Source organism: Odontesthes bonariensis, chromosome 7, assembly GCF_027942865.1.
Source record: "Odontesthes bonariensis isolate fOdoBon6 chromosome 7, fOdoBon6.hap1, whole genome shotgun sequence".
Taxonomy (NCBI): domain Eukaryota; kingdom Metazoa; phylum Chordata; class Actinopteri; order Atheriniformes; family Atherinopsidae; genus Odontesthes; species Odontesthes bonariensis.
The window spans coordinates 29653647-29667615 of NC_134512.1; the positions used below are offsets into that span (position 1 = coordinate 29653647).

Below are 13969 nucleotides of genomic sequence, written 5' to 3' on the forward strand. Positions count from 1 at the left end.
ATAACATGTAAGAATCCCCCATATAGTCCCCATAAACAAATCTAATTTCTGCTGTGATCAATCCAATAATATAGGCTCCCCACTGTGTCCCCACAAATATTACTTGAGATGAACTTTTCCCTTTGATATTATTTTTGTGACAACATCAAACTAATAGAATAAGAAGAAAAAAAATGATTACAGGACTCCGATGGTATTCCACCATCTCTACTCAGCTACTTTGAGATGTCAAAAAGCAGAGCAGCAGTCTGTGAGAAACTCATCCTTGAGGAACTTGGAGGTATGTTGACTTGTGGAAGAATCATTACCACTAAACTTCATGCTTTTATGGATTACCTCACCTGTAGACACCATGTTTAAAGAGCCACTACAAGGACATCTCAGTCCTTGTAGGTTTCCCCACTCTGGAGGCTGATATCTGTGCTTTCTTTTACTTTCTACTCAGACTCCACAGCATCACATTATGCTGATGGTTCGATAAATTTACCAATTGAACTCGATGAGGATATAAGGAAAGTGAATGAGCAGGTAACTATGCCTCTTTACAGTCCAGTCTCAGCGGTTGTATTGTATGACAAACAAAACACTGACGCATGTGATCAAACTGTTTGTTTTCCGTGCTGCAGATTACTTGTGAAACAGAAAATGAGAAGAACATGACCGACGGTGGGTGAAAGTCAGAGTGCATGTAGGGTAAAATAAAATGAAAATGTGTTATAGAGCGGTGAGTAATCTCCAAGAACAATGTTGCTCTGCTGCTTAATAAAATTCTGTGCGGTACTCACTTATTGCAGAATTCTAGCTGTAACTAAACAAACATGCTTCTGTATTCTACTGTAGAGCACCTGTTGCATGCCTCATAATGCGCTTAACCATCCGTGGCAATTCAACTTTTGTCCACGAGAGGTCGCTCTTTCTTGTTTTGTTTATATTCAAGCTGTGCAAAATGAGGATATACAGAATCCCAGCATTTGTACAGATCATTGAGTGTTAGTATTACAAGGGGAAGGCGTAAGTTGATGGTAATGAGGCTTTTAAGTGTTTGAGCTTATGGAAAAAGCATCATTGACACACCGTCTGCTATCAGCCCTGAGTTGGTAAAGCTTGCTACTCCTAAGCTTAAAGGATAAGACCGGTTTTTTGACATTGGGCCCTTGATTTCACATTATAACATGATGTTCTACTCACCCCTGCTTGTTGTTGAACATTTGGAGCTGTTCCGAAGATATTCGCGAGGCGTCTGGCTGCTCTCTTGAGATATTCGGCCATGAAACGGTTTCCTATGGGCAAGCTTATACAGGCACAAACTATGCTGTTTATAATTTATTAATTACTCTACACTAGCACTGATAACGTGGAGGTGCGTCGCTTACTTAAAAAAATCCGGGTTACTAATTTTGAATTTTAACCGAATGAATAAATAGGCAGCAGGTCTGTGGGCTGTCTGTGGCAGTAGCACGACGATGAAGAGAGTAACACCCACTTTCTGACAAAAAAATCAAAATTACAATAACCCGGATTTTTTTAAGTAAGCGACGCACCTCCACGTTATCAGTGCTAGTGTAGAGTAATTAATAAATTATAAACAGCATAGTTTGTGCCTGTATAAGCTTGCCCATAGGAAACCGTTTCATGGCCGAATATCTCAAGAGAGCAGCCTGACGCCTCGCGAATATCTTCGGAACAGCTCCAAATGACAAACAACAAGCAGGGGTGAGTAGAACATCATGTTATAATGTGAAATCAAGGGCCCAATGTCAAAAAACCGGTCTTATCCTTTAAGTAGCATGCTGCCTTGATAATAAATGGGAACAATTGTGTGTTTTTGGTAACTGTGCAATGGAAAATAAGAGATGACTGACTACAGACTAGAGAGGAAAGCATGACATTTTTGTACTTTTGTCAGATGAGTATATGGAGAATGAGAATGATTTGGCTCTTGAGATCAGTGAACATGAGGCACAGCGAGAGAAACACCACAGTGAGAAGGTGCAGAAAGAAGAGCAGAGGAGACAAAGGGAGATGGACTTCCAGGAGGAGCTTAAGAAGATCATGGAGGAAGAGAAGGTAAGTCACGTTGGATTCAACATGGTGCCTCATCCCAATAGTGGTGAAAGTAGCAGATAAAACATAGATTTTTAGTAACTAGTTGAGCTGAGCAAATTTGTAAACCTATACTGCATGATGTTTTGTGCCTTATATACCTTACAGTATATGAACTTGCCTATACCATTTGCCTTACTTGAGAAAGAAAGAAACTTTCCACTTGACTTCTTAAGAGTGACATTTAAAACCACTGTCTGTATCCAGCTCCAACAGATGAAACTTGAACTGTTGAAGAAGAGAGCCCAGGAAAAGCTTGAACAGGAGCTGCTGCTTCAGCAGGTATGCCCAAAGTGAGCATTTTTCATCAGTCTATGAATAGATGCATTGTTGTTGGCGAATTAGCCACGAGCAATTTAATATTTATGGAAATTCCACATTATTTCAACTGGCTAGACAGTGTGATACTGAATTTTTAGCTTTTTTTGATAGCGATATTTAGCTTCATACGTAAGTGGTTCACTGAGCTCAAACACAAAGATGACATTCCCTCCACTTGGTGATTATACCAATTGAATGTAGTGGACTAAAGTAGGGTTGTTTCTCATTTCCATGTGTTGTTTTTGTATTTTTGAAGCACACGTCATGTGAAGAAGTGAGACAGTTATGCTTGTTGGAGCTTTAATAACTACAGTATTTTTACAAATTAGGAGTTAATTTGTAACTTACAAAAACGAGTGGAGTACGAGAGGAGGATGATTGAAGAGGAGTGGAAGAGGAAAAAAGAGGAGGAGGCGGAGAGAAAAACAAAGGAGAAAGAAGAAAGGAGGAAGATGGAAGAGGAAGACAAAAGGAGAAGACAAGATGACAGGAAAGAAATGGAGGAGGAGAAGAAGAGAAAAATGATAGATATGAGACTTACAGAGAAAGAGGACAAGAGAAAGAAAGAAGAGCAAAGAAAAAGGAAGGAGGAGGACGTTGAAAAGAGGAAAAGTGAAGAAGAAAAAGATGAGACCGAAAGAGAGATGAGGAAGAAGGAGGATGAGAAAAAAATACAAGAAATACAGTTAAGGGAAGAGGAGATGAGAAGACGGGTTCAAGAGGAGAAAAATGAAGAAAAGGAGGAGAAAAGAGTAGAGAAGAATGAAAGTGTGATCAAATGGGAAACTGAAAAGGAGGAAACAAAAGAAAACGAGGAAAGATTATTGCTTGGGGTGGCTGTAAAGAAGATCTCACAAGTTGGAAAGAGAAGAAATGAACACAAAGTAAAGCCTAAGAATGAATTGAGAAAAATGGAAGGTGAGGAGGGGGAAAAGAGTGATGAAGGTGAGAAGAGAGGAGAGGAGGAGCTGAGAATAGGTAAGAAAACTGAGGTGAGAACCAAGCGTGAGAAGAAGGAGGAGGAGGAGGAGGAGGAGGAAGAGCAAAAATCTGAAGAGGAAAGAGAAAAGGACAAAATGCAACTCAGAGGAGATGAAGAAAAGAAAAGGGATGAGGAGAAGGGAAAAAGTGTGGAAAATAAAGATATGGTGAGTACGGAAGAGGAGAAGACCGCAAACACACAGACAAAATGGCATGGGGTAGAAAAAAAGAGACTGAACAAAGAAGAGGAATGCAGATACACAGAAGAAGAAATCAAACTCAAGCAAGAAATGCAGGGCAACAAGGAGTGTGCAGGAGACACCAGAGAACTGGTGAGAAAAGAAGAGGATAAAGAGAAGTGGCAGGATGAGCTGAAGAAACTTCAAAAGAAAGAGGATGAGACAAAAAGTATAGAGCCAGACATGAGACATTATGTGGAAGAGGCAAAAGAACACAAAGAAGAAGAAATAAAGATGGAAGAAGTTGGATTGAAAGAGGAGACTGGAGGCAGAGAGGGGAAGAAGGATTCTGAAGAGGAGCGGATCAGCCAGAATGAGGTGGAGGAGAAGAAAGAAAACAACAGATTGAAATCTCATAACAAGAAAACTGGCAGACCTGAGCTCTGGTCCTCCTCAAGCCCTGGTCCATCACTCAGTGAGTCCACGGTGAGCCGGGCCTGCTCTGAACCTGCGCAGCACCATCTTTTAGACAAAAACGTCTGTCAGGCTTCTGCATGTAAAACTACGGTCCGACAAGATTCAGTGATAAAGCGCTGCACCCCCCCCTGCTCCTTACCCGCGTGCCTTCCAGAGCACACACAGCAGAAGAGGCTGTCCTGGATGAAAGACTGCATGCCCTGGTCCAAACTGTCCCTCCAGAACACGAGGAAGCAGAAAGGTTCCGTGTGGAGTCTGAGAGGGCCGAGGAGGGCGGCCGGGGCCAGCAAGCTGCCCCCCCTCTGCCCCAACACCCTGCTCCAGTCATCAATCTGCAAATCTCTGCAGGAGGTAACAACTGCTCAGCCCTGACAAGACTCAGTGCTTCAAATGGCTGCATCCTGTCTGACGTGTTATAGTCTGACGTGTTATAGTCTGACGTGTTATAGCCTGACGTGTTATAGCCTGACGTGTTGTAATCTGACGTGTTATAGTCTCACGTGTTATAGTCTGACGTGTTATAGCCTGACGTGTTGTAATCTGACGTGTTATAGTCTGACGTGTTATAGCCTGACGTGTTATAGTCTGACATGTTATAGTCTCACGTGTTATAGTCTGACATGTTATAGCCTGACGTGTTATAGTCTGACATGTTATAGTCTGACGTGTTATAGTCTGATGTGTTATAGCCTGACGTGTTATAGTCTGACATGTTATAGTCTGACGTGTTATAGTCTGACGTGTTATAGTCTGACGTGTTATAGTCTGACATGTTATAATCTGACGTGTTATAGTCTGACGTGTTATAGTCTGACGTGTTATAGCCTGACGTGTTGTAATCTGACGTGTTATAGTCTCACGTGTTATAGTCTGACGTGTTATAGCCTGACGTGTTATAGTCTGACATGTTATAGTCTGACGTGTTATAGCCTGACATGTTATAGTCTGACGTGTTATAGTCTGACGTGTTATAGTCTGACGTGTTATAGTCTGACGTGTAATAGTCTAACCTGTAATAGTCTGACATGTTATAGTCTGACGTGTTATAGTCTGACGTGTTATAATCTGACGTGTAATAGTCTGACGTGTTATAGCCTGACGTGTTATAGCCTGACGTGTTATAATCTGACGTGTTATAGCCTGACGTGTTATAGTCTGACGTGTTATAGTCTGACGTGTTATAGTCTGACGTGTTATAATCTGACGTGTTATAGTCTGACGTGTTATAGTCTGACATGTTATAATCTGACGTGTTATAGTCTGACGTGTAATAATCTGACGTGTTATAGTCTGACGTGTTATAGTCTGACGTGTAATAGTCTGACGTGTCATAGTCTGACGTGTTATAGTCTGACATGTTATAATCTGACGTGTTATAGTCTGACGTGTAATAGTCTAACCTGTTATAGTCTGACGTGTTATAGTCTGACGTGTTATAGTCTGACGTGTTATAGTCTGACGTGTTATAGTCTGACGTGTTATAATCTGACGTGTTATAGTCTGACGTGTTATAGTCTGACGTGTTATAGTCTGACGTGTTATAATCTGACGTGTTATAGTCTAACCTGTTATAGTCTGACGTGTTATAGTCTGACGTGTTATAGTCTGACGTGTTATAGTCTGACGTGTTATAGCCTGACGTGTTATAGTCTGACATGTTATAATCTGACGTGTTATAGTCTAACCTGTTATAGTCTGACGTGTTATAGTCTGACGTGTTATAATCTGACGTGTTATAGTCTGACGTGTTATAGTCTGACGTGTTATAGTCTGACGTGTTATAGTCTAACCTGTTATAGTCTGACGTGTTATAGTCTGACGTGTTATAGTCTGACGTGTTATAGTCTGACGTGTTATAGTCTGACGTGTTATAGTCTGACGTGTTATAATCTGACGTGTTATAGTCTGACGTGTTATAGTCTGACGTGTTATAGTCTGACGTGTTATAGCCTGACGTGTTATAGTCTAACCTGTTATAGTCTGACGTGTTATAGTCTGACGTGTTATAGTCTGACGTGTTATAGTCTAACCTGTTATAGTCTGACGTGTTATAGTCTGACTTGTTATAATCTGACGTGTTATAGTCTGACGTGTTATAGTCTGACGTGTTATAGCCTGACGTGTTATAGTCTGACGTGTTATAGTCTGACGTGTTATAGTCTGACGTGTTATAGTCTAACCTGTTATAGTCTGACGTGTTATAGTCTGACGTGTTATAGTCTGACGTGTTATAATCTGACGTGTTATAGTCTGATGTGTTATAGTCTGACATGTTATAATCTGACGTGTTATAGTCTGACATGTTATAATCTGACGTGTTATAGTCTGACATGTTATAATCTGACGTGTTATAGTCTGACGTGTAATAGTCTGACATGTTATAGTCTGACGTGTTATAGTCTGACATGTTATAATCTGACGTGTTATAGTCTGACATGTTATAATCTGACGTGTTATAGTCTGACGTGTAATAGTCTGACGTGTAATAGTCTGACGTGTTATAGTCTGACGTGTTATAGTCTGACGTGTAATAGTCTGACGTGTTATAGTCTGACGTGTTATAGTCTGACATGTTATAATCTGACGTGTTATAGTCTGACGTGTAATAGTCTGACGTGTTATAGTCTGACGTGTTATAGTCTGACGTGTTATAGTCTGACATGTTATAGTCTGACGTGTTATAGTCTGACATGTTATAATCTGACGTGTTATAGTCTGACATGTTATAATCTGACGTGTTATAGTCTGACGTGTAATAGTCTGACGTGTTATAGTCTGACGTGTTATAGTCTGACGTGTAATAGTCTGACGTGTTATAGTCTGACGTGTTATAGTCTGACGTGTTATAGTCTGACGTGTTATAGTCTGACATGTTATAATCTGACGTGTTATAGTCTGACGTGTAATAGTCTGACGTGTTATAGTCTGACGTGTTATAGTCTGACATGTTATAATCTGACGTGTTATAGTCTGACGTGTTATAGTCTGACGTGTTATAGTCTGACATGTTATAATCTGACGTGTTATAGTCTGACGTGTTATAGTCTGACGTGTTATAGTCTGACGTGTAATAGTCTGACGTGTTATAGTCTGACGTGTTATAGTCTGACGTGTTATAGTCTGACGTGTTATAGTCTAACCTGTTATAGTCTGACGTGTTATAGTCTGACGTGTTATAGTCTGACGTGTTATAGTCTGACGTGTTATAGTCTGACATGTTATAGTCTGACGTGTTATAGTCTGACCTGTTATAGTCTGACGTGTTATAGTCTGACATGTTATAGTCTGACGTGTTATAGTCTGACGTGTTATAGTCTGACGTGTTATAGTCTGACGTGTTATAATCTGACGTGTTATAGTCTGACGTGTAATAGTCTGACGTGTAATAGTCTGACGTGTTATAGTCTGACGTGTTATAGTCTGACGTGTTATAGTCTGACGTGTTATAATCTGACGTGTTATAGTCTGACGTGTTATAATCTGACGTGTTATAGTCTGACGTGTAATAGCCTGACGTGTTATAGTCTGACGTGTTATAGTCTGACGTGTTATAATCTGACGTGTTATAGTCTGACGTGTTATAGCCTGACGTGTTATAGTCTAACCTGTTATAGTCTGACGTGTTATAGTCTAACCTGTTATAGTCTGACGTGTTATAGTCTGACGTGTTATAGTCTGACGTGTTATAGTCTGACGTGTTATAGTCTGACGTGTTAAAGTCTGACATGTTATAATCTGACGTGTTATAGTCTGACGTGTAATAGTCTGACGTGTTATAGTCTGACGTGTTATAGTCTGACGTGTAATAGTCTGACGTGTTATAGTCTGACGTGTTATAATCTGACGTGTTATAGTCTGACGTGTAATAGTCTGACGTGTTATAGTCTGACGTGTTATAGTCTAACCTGTTATAGTCTGACGTGTTATAGTCTGACGTGTTATAGTCTGACGTGTTATAATCTGACGTGTTATAGTCTGACGTGTTATAATCTGACGTGTTATAGTCTGACGTGTTATAGTCTGACGTGTTATAGCCTGACGTGTTATAGTCTAACCTGTTATAGTCTGACGTGTTATAGTCTGACGTGTTATAATCTGACGTGTTATAGTCTGACGTGTTATAATCTGACGTGTTATAGTCTGACGTGTTATAGTCTGACGTGTTATAGCCTGACGTGTTATAGTCTAACCTGTTATAGTCTGACGTGTTATAGTCTAACCTGTTATAGTCTGACGTGTTATAGTCTGACGTGTTATAGTCTGACATGTTATAATCTGACGTGTTATAGTCTGACGTGTAATAGTCTAACCTGTTATAGTCTGACGTGTTATAGTCTGACGTGTTATAGTCTGACGTGTTATAGTCTGACGTGTTATAGTCTGACGTGTTATAATCTGACGTGTTATAGTCTGACGTGTTATAGTCTGACGTGTTATAGTCTGACGTGTTATAATCTGACGTGTTATAGTCTAACCTGTTATAGTCTGACGTGTTATAGTCTGACGTGTTATAGTCTGACGTGTTATAGTCTGACGTGTTATAGCCTGACGTGTTATAGTCTGACATGTTATAATCTGACGTGTTATAGTCTAACCTGTTATAGTCTGACGTGTTATAGTCTGACGTGTTATAATCTGACGTGTTATAGTCTGACGTGTTATAGTCTGACGTGTTATAGTCTGACGTGTTATAGTCTAACCTGTTATAGTCTGACGTGTTATAGTCTGACGTGTTATAGTCTGACGTGTTATAGTCTGACGTGTTATAGTCTGACGTGTTATAGTCTGACGTGTTATAATCTGACGTGTTATAGTCTGACGTGTTATAGTCTGACGTGTTATAGTCTGACGTGTTATAGCCTGACGTGTTATAGTCTAACCTGTTATAGTCTGACGTGTTATAGTCTGACGTGTTATAGTCTGACGTGTTATAGTCTAACCTGTTATAGTCTGACGTGTTATAGTCTGACTTGTTATAATCTGACGTGTTATAGTCTGACGTGTTATAGTCTGACGTGTTATAGCCTGACGTGTTATAGTCTGACGTGTTATAGTCTGACGTGTTATAGTCTGACGTGTTATAGTCTAACCTGTTATAGTCTGACGTGTTATAGTCTGACGTGTTATAGTCTGACGTGTTATAATCTGACGTGTTATAGTCTGATGTGTTATAGTCTGACATGTTATAATCTGACGTGTTATAGTCTGACATGTTATAATCTGACGTGTTATAGTCTGACATGTTATAATCTGACGTGTTATAGTCTGACGTGTAATAGTCTGACATGTTATAGTCTGACGTGTTATAGTCTGACATGTTATAATCTGACGTGTTATAGTCTGACATGTTATAATCTGACGTGTTATAGTCTGACGTGTAATAGTCTGACGTGTAATAGTCTGACGTGTTATAGTCTGACGTGTTATAGTCTGACGTGTAATAGTCTGACGTGTTATAGTCTGACGTGTTATAGTCTGACATGTTATAATCTGACGTGTTATAGTCTGACGTGTAATAGTCTGACGTGTTATAGTCTGACGTGTTATAGTCTGACGTGTTATAGTCTGACATGTTATAGTCTGACGTGTTATAGTCTGACATGTTATAATCTGACGTGTTATAGTCTGACATGTTATAATCTGACGTGTTATAGTCTGACGTGTAATAGTCTGACGTGTTATAGTCTGACGTGTTATAGTCTGACGTGTAATAGTCTGACGTGTTATAGTCTGACGTGTTATAGTCTGACGTGTTATAGTCTGACGTGTTATAGTCTGACATGTTATAATCTGACGTGTTATAGTCTGACGTGTAATAGTCTGACGTGTTATAGTCTGACGTGTTATAGTCTGACATGTTATAATCTGACGTGTTATAGTCTGACGTGTTATAGTCTGACGTGTTATAGTCTGACATGTTATAATCTGACGTGTTATAGTCTGACGTGTTATAGTCTGACGTGTTATAGTCTGACGTGTAATAGTCTGACGTGTTATAGTCTGACGTGTTATAGTCTGACGTGTTATAGTCTGACGTGTTATAGTCTAACCTGTTATAGTCTGACGTGTTATAGTCTGACGTGTTATAGTCTGACGTGTTATAGTCTGACGTGTTATAGTCTGACATGTTATAGTCTGACGTGTTATAGTCTGACCTGTTATAGTCTGACGTGTTATAGTCTGACATGTTATAGTCTGACGTGTTATAGTCTGACGTGTTATAGTCTGACGTGTTATAGTCTGACGTGTTATAATCTGACGTGTTATAGTCTGACGTGTAATAGTCTGACGTGTAATAGTCTGACGTGTTATAGTCTGACGTGTTATAGTCTGACGTGTTATAGTCTGACGTGTTATAATCTGACGTGTTATAGTCTGACGTGTTATAATCTGACGTGTTATAGTCTGACGTGTAATAGCCTGACGTGTTATAGTCTGACGTGTTATAGTCTGACGTGTTATAATCTGACGTGTTATAGTCTGACGTGTTATAGCCTGACGTGTTATAGTCTAACCTGTTATAGTCTGACGTGTTATAGTCTAACCTGTTATAGTCTGACGTGTTATAGTCTGACGTGTTATAGTCTGACGTGTTATAGTCTGACGTGTTATAGTCTGACGTGTTAAAGTCTGACATGTTATAATCTGACGTGTTATAGTCTGACGTGTAATAGTCTGACGTGTTATAGTCTGACGTGTTATAGTCTGACGTGTAATAGTCTGACGTGTTATAGTCTGACGTGTTATAATCTGACGTGTTATAGTCTGACGTGTAATAGTCTGACGTGTTATAGTCTGACGTGTTATAGTCTAACCTGTTATAGTCTGACGTGTTATAGTCTGACGTGTTATAGTCTGACGTGTTATAATCTGACGTGTTATAGTCTGACGTGTTATAATCTGACGTGTTATAGTCTGACGTGTTATAGTCTGACGTGTTATAGCCTGACGTGTTATAGTCTAACCTGTTATAGTCTGACGTGTTATAGTCTGACGTGTTATAATCTGACGTGTTATAGTCTGACGTGTTATAATCTGACGTGTTATAGTCTGACGTGTTATAGTCTGACGTGTTATAGCCTGACGTGTTATAGTCTAACCTGTTATAGTCTGACGTGTTATAGTCTAACCTGTTATAGTCTGACGTGTTATAGTCTGACGTGTTATAGTCTGACATGTTATAATCTGACGTGTTATAGTCTGACGTGTAATAGTCTGACGTGTTATAGTCTGACGTGTTATAGTCTGACGTGTTATAGTCTGACATGTTATAATCTGACGTGTTATAGTCTGACGTGTAATAGTCTGACGTGTTATAGTCTGACGTGTTATAGTCTGACGTGTTATAGTCTGACGTGTTATAGTCTGACATGTTATAATCTGACGTGTTATAGTCTGACGTGTAATAGTCTGACGTGTTATAGTCTGACGTGTTATAGTCTGACGTGTAATAGTCTGACGTGTTATAGTCTGACGTGTTATAGTCTGACGTGTTATAGTCTGACGTGTTATAGCCTGACGTGTTATAGTCTAACCTGTTATAGTCTGACGTGTTATAGTCTAACCTGTTATAGTCTGACGTGTTATAGTCTGATGTGTTATAGTCTGACGTGTTATAGTCTGACGTGTTATAGTCTGACGTGTTATAGTCTGACGTGTTATAATCTGACGTGTTATAGTCTGACGTGTTATAATCTGACGTGTTATAGTCTGACGTGTTATAGTCTGACGTGTTATAGCCTGACGTGTTATAGTCTAACCTGTTATAGTCTGACGTGTTATAGTCTAACCTGTTATAGTCTGACGTGTTATAGTCTGACGTGTTATAGTCTGACGTGTTATAGTCTGACGTGTTATAATCTGACGTGTTATAGCCTGACGTGTTATAGTCTGACGTGTAATAGTCTGACGTGTAATAGTCTAACCTGTAATAGTCTGACGTGTTATAATTTGACGTGTTATAGTCTGACGTGTTATAATCTGACGTATTATAGCATGACGTGTTATAGTCTGACGTGTTATAGTCATGTCAATTATTTTTTCCCTTTCCGAGGATGTTAATAGAGACACATATCTCGGCAGCTACTCACCATGAAACATCCTGCTATTCATTTCCATAAATAAATCAGTTTTTTAGTTTGACTGATCTTCCGATATTTTATGCTTGAATATGATCAAAATTGTTCTTGAATTTGCACAAATTTCCAGAGCAGAACCCTGTGCAATGGTTAAAGGCACCAAGGTCTTGTCCCCTTTTTTAACTATTTGCGAGCGAAAGCTTGTTTAATAAAAGTAACTTGAGTTTAATTTTTCCCCCTGACTCTTCTCTAGTGTATGACATGCTAAATTTTTTAGGATTACAGGTTTTCTGTACTTTTAACTTTCAATATGTAAATAAGGTGTTATGTGATCAGACAGACACTCATTTGCAGGATTGTCCTAAAGACAAAAATGCAACAAAATCATCACTTTGTTGTGCGATGTTTGATTTTCCTCTATTAGACTGCATGGTCGGAAGATTTACCTTTTATAATTGTTGAAAAAACAAACGTATTAAAGTGTGTTTACAAGATAAATAAAAGAAAAATCTTATCAGCAGTGAATTAAACCGGTGATTTAAACTCCTGAGCCCTTAATTGGCTTCACCTCTCCGTCAGGTAACCACGGTGACCCTAGAGGGGTTGCCCGGCTGCAGCCTTTCCACTCTTGTCCACTGTAATCAGCTGCGGTCCCTCACCCTCAGACGCTGTGGCCTCAAGTCATTGGAGGGCATCAGCCGGTTGCAGGAGCTCTGCTACATTGATCTACGGGTGAATACTGAGTCAAAAATATTTGGAGTTGCCGCTTCCTTTTTCAAGGATTGTGTCCTACAACTTTACATTTGCTCTTCCTCAGGAGAATGACATCTCTTCTGTGGAGTGTGAACGCATGACCAGTTTACGTGTTCTTCGACTTGCCCACAACAAGCTGACGTCCATCCATGGTTTAAGTGGCGCTGACAGTTTGAGCGTTCTTGACCTCTCGCACAACTCCATCACACGCATCGGTGAGGCCTAGAAAATTCAACACCAGCTCATGAAACATCAACAGCAACTCTGTTAATTTATTGTTGGAGTGACAAACAAGATGAAAGCAAACTAATTAAGCACAAAGAATGAAGTCTCCACATGTTTTTCGGTTTGATGAATTTTCATCCTCAAAGTTTGACCACCAGACTTCCAAAAAAGTTGGGACACTGTAAAACGTAAGCAAAAACAGAAATCAATGATTTGCAGAGCCCATAAACCAATATTTTATTCACAAAATATCAAATGTTAAAAGTGAGACATTTGAATATTTCACTAAATATTTTAGCTCGTTTTGAATTTGCTGACAGCAGTACGTTTCAAAACACTTGGTACAGCCGTGTTTACTGCTGTGTAGCATCCCCTCTTCTTTCCAGAGCCTTGAGATGACATTTGTTGCGATTCTGTGAGTTGAAATTAAATTTTGACAAAAGTTACGTAAACTAAGGAGATGAGGGGACCTGCGTGTGGATCTTTCTGAGAGGATTGCTGCCCTGATATATGATTCAAGCTGCTCAGAAGTTCTGGGTGTTCTTCGTTGTCTTTTGCTTTGCATTTTAAATTCTGATTTGTTTGACCACACCGCAGTTTTCCACTTTGCCTCTGTGTTTTTTGAATGAGCTTTGGTCCAGCCCAGAGAAGACAGCGGGAGATCTCAGATGTGTTCACGTGAATGACTGAATAATGCCTGTTTTTAATGCAGTGCCACTTCAGGCCCTGAAGATCATGGCCATCCAATATTGATTTGGTCCCTTGTGCACAGAGATCTCATTTTCTCAGAAGCTTTTGATGATATTATGTACTGTAGACTGTGTGGTGTAAGTTTCTCTGAACTTCCTATTA

The 13969-nt window shown here is 39.6% G+C and overlaps 1 protein-coding gene across 1 annotated transcript in view; it reads left to right on the forward strand.

Moving 5' to 3' along the window:
* Window positions 1-1914: 1914 nt before the first annotated feature.
* lrriq1 (leucine-rich repeats and IQ motif containing 1) overlaps window positions 1915-13969 on the forward strand; it is a 43750-nt gene continuing 31695 nt past the window's right edge. Inside the window, exons 1-5 of the mRNA XM_075471084.1 lie at window positions 1915-2067; window positions 2311-2385; window positions 2754-4412; window positions 12719-12871; window positions 12957-13107. Coding sequence (XP_075327199.1) covers window positions 1915-2067; window positions 2311-2385; window positions 2754-4412; window positions 12719-12871; window positions 12957-13107 — 2191 coding nt within the window. The remainder of the gene's footprint in view (window positions 2068-2310; window positions 2386-2753; window positions 4413-12718; window positions 12872-12956; window positions 13108-13969) is intronic.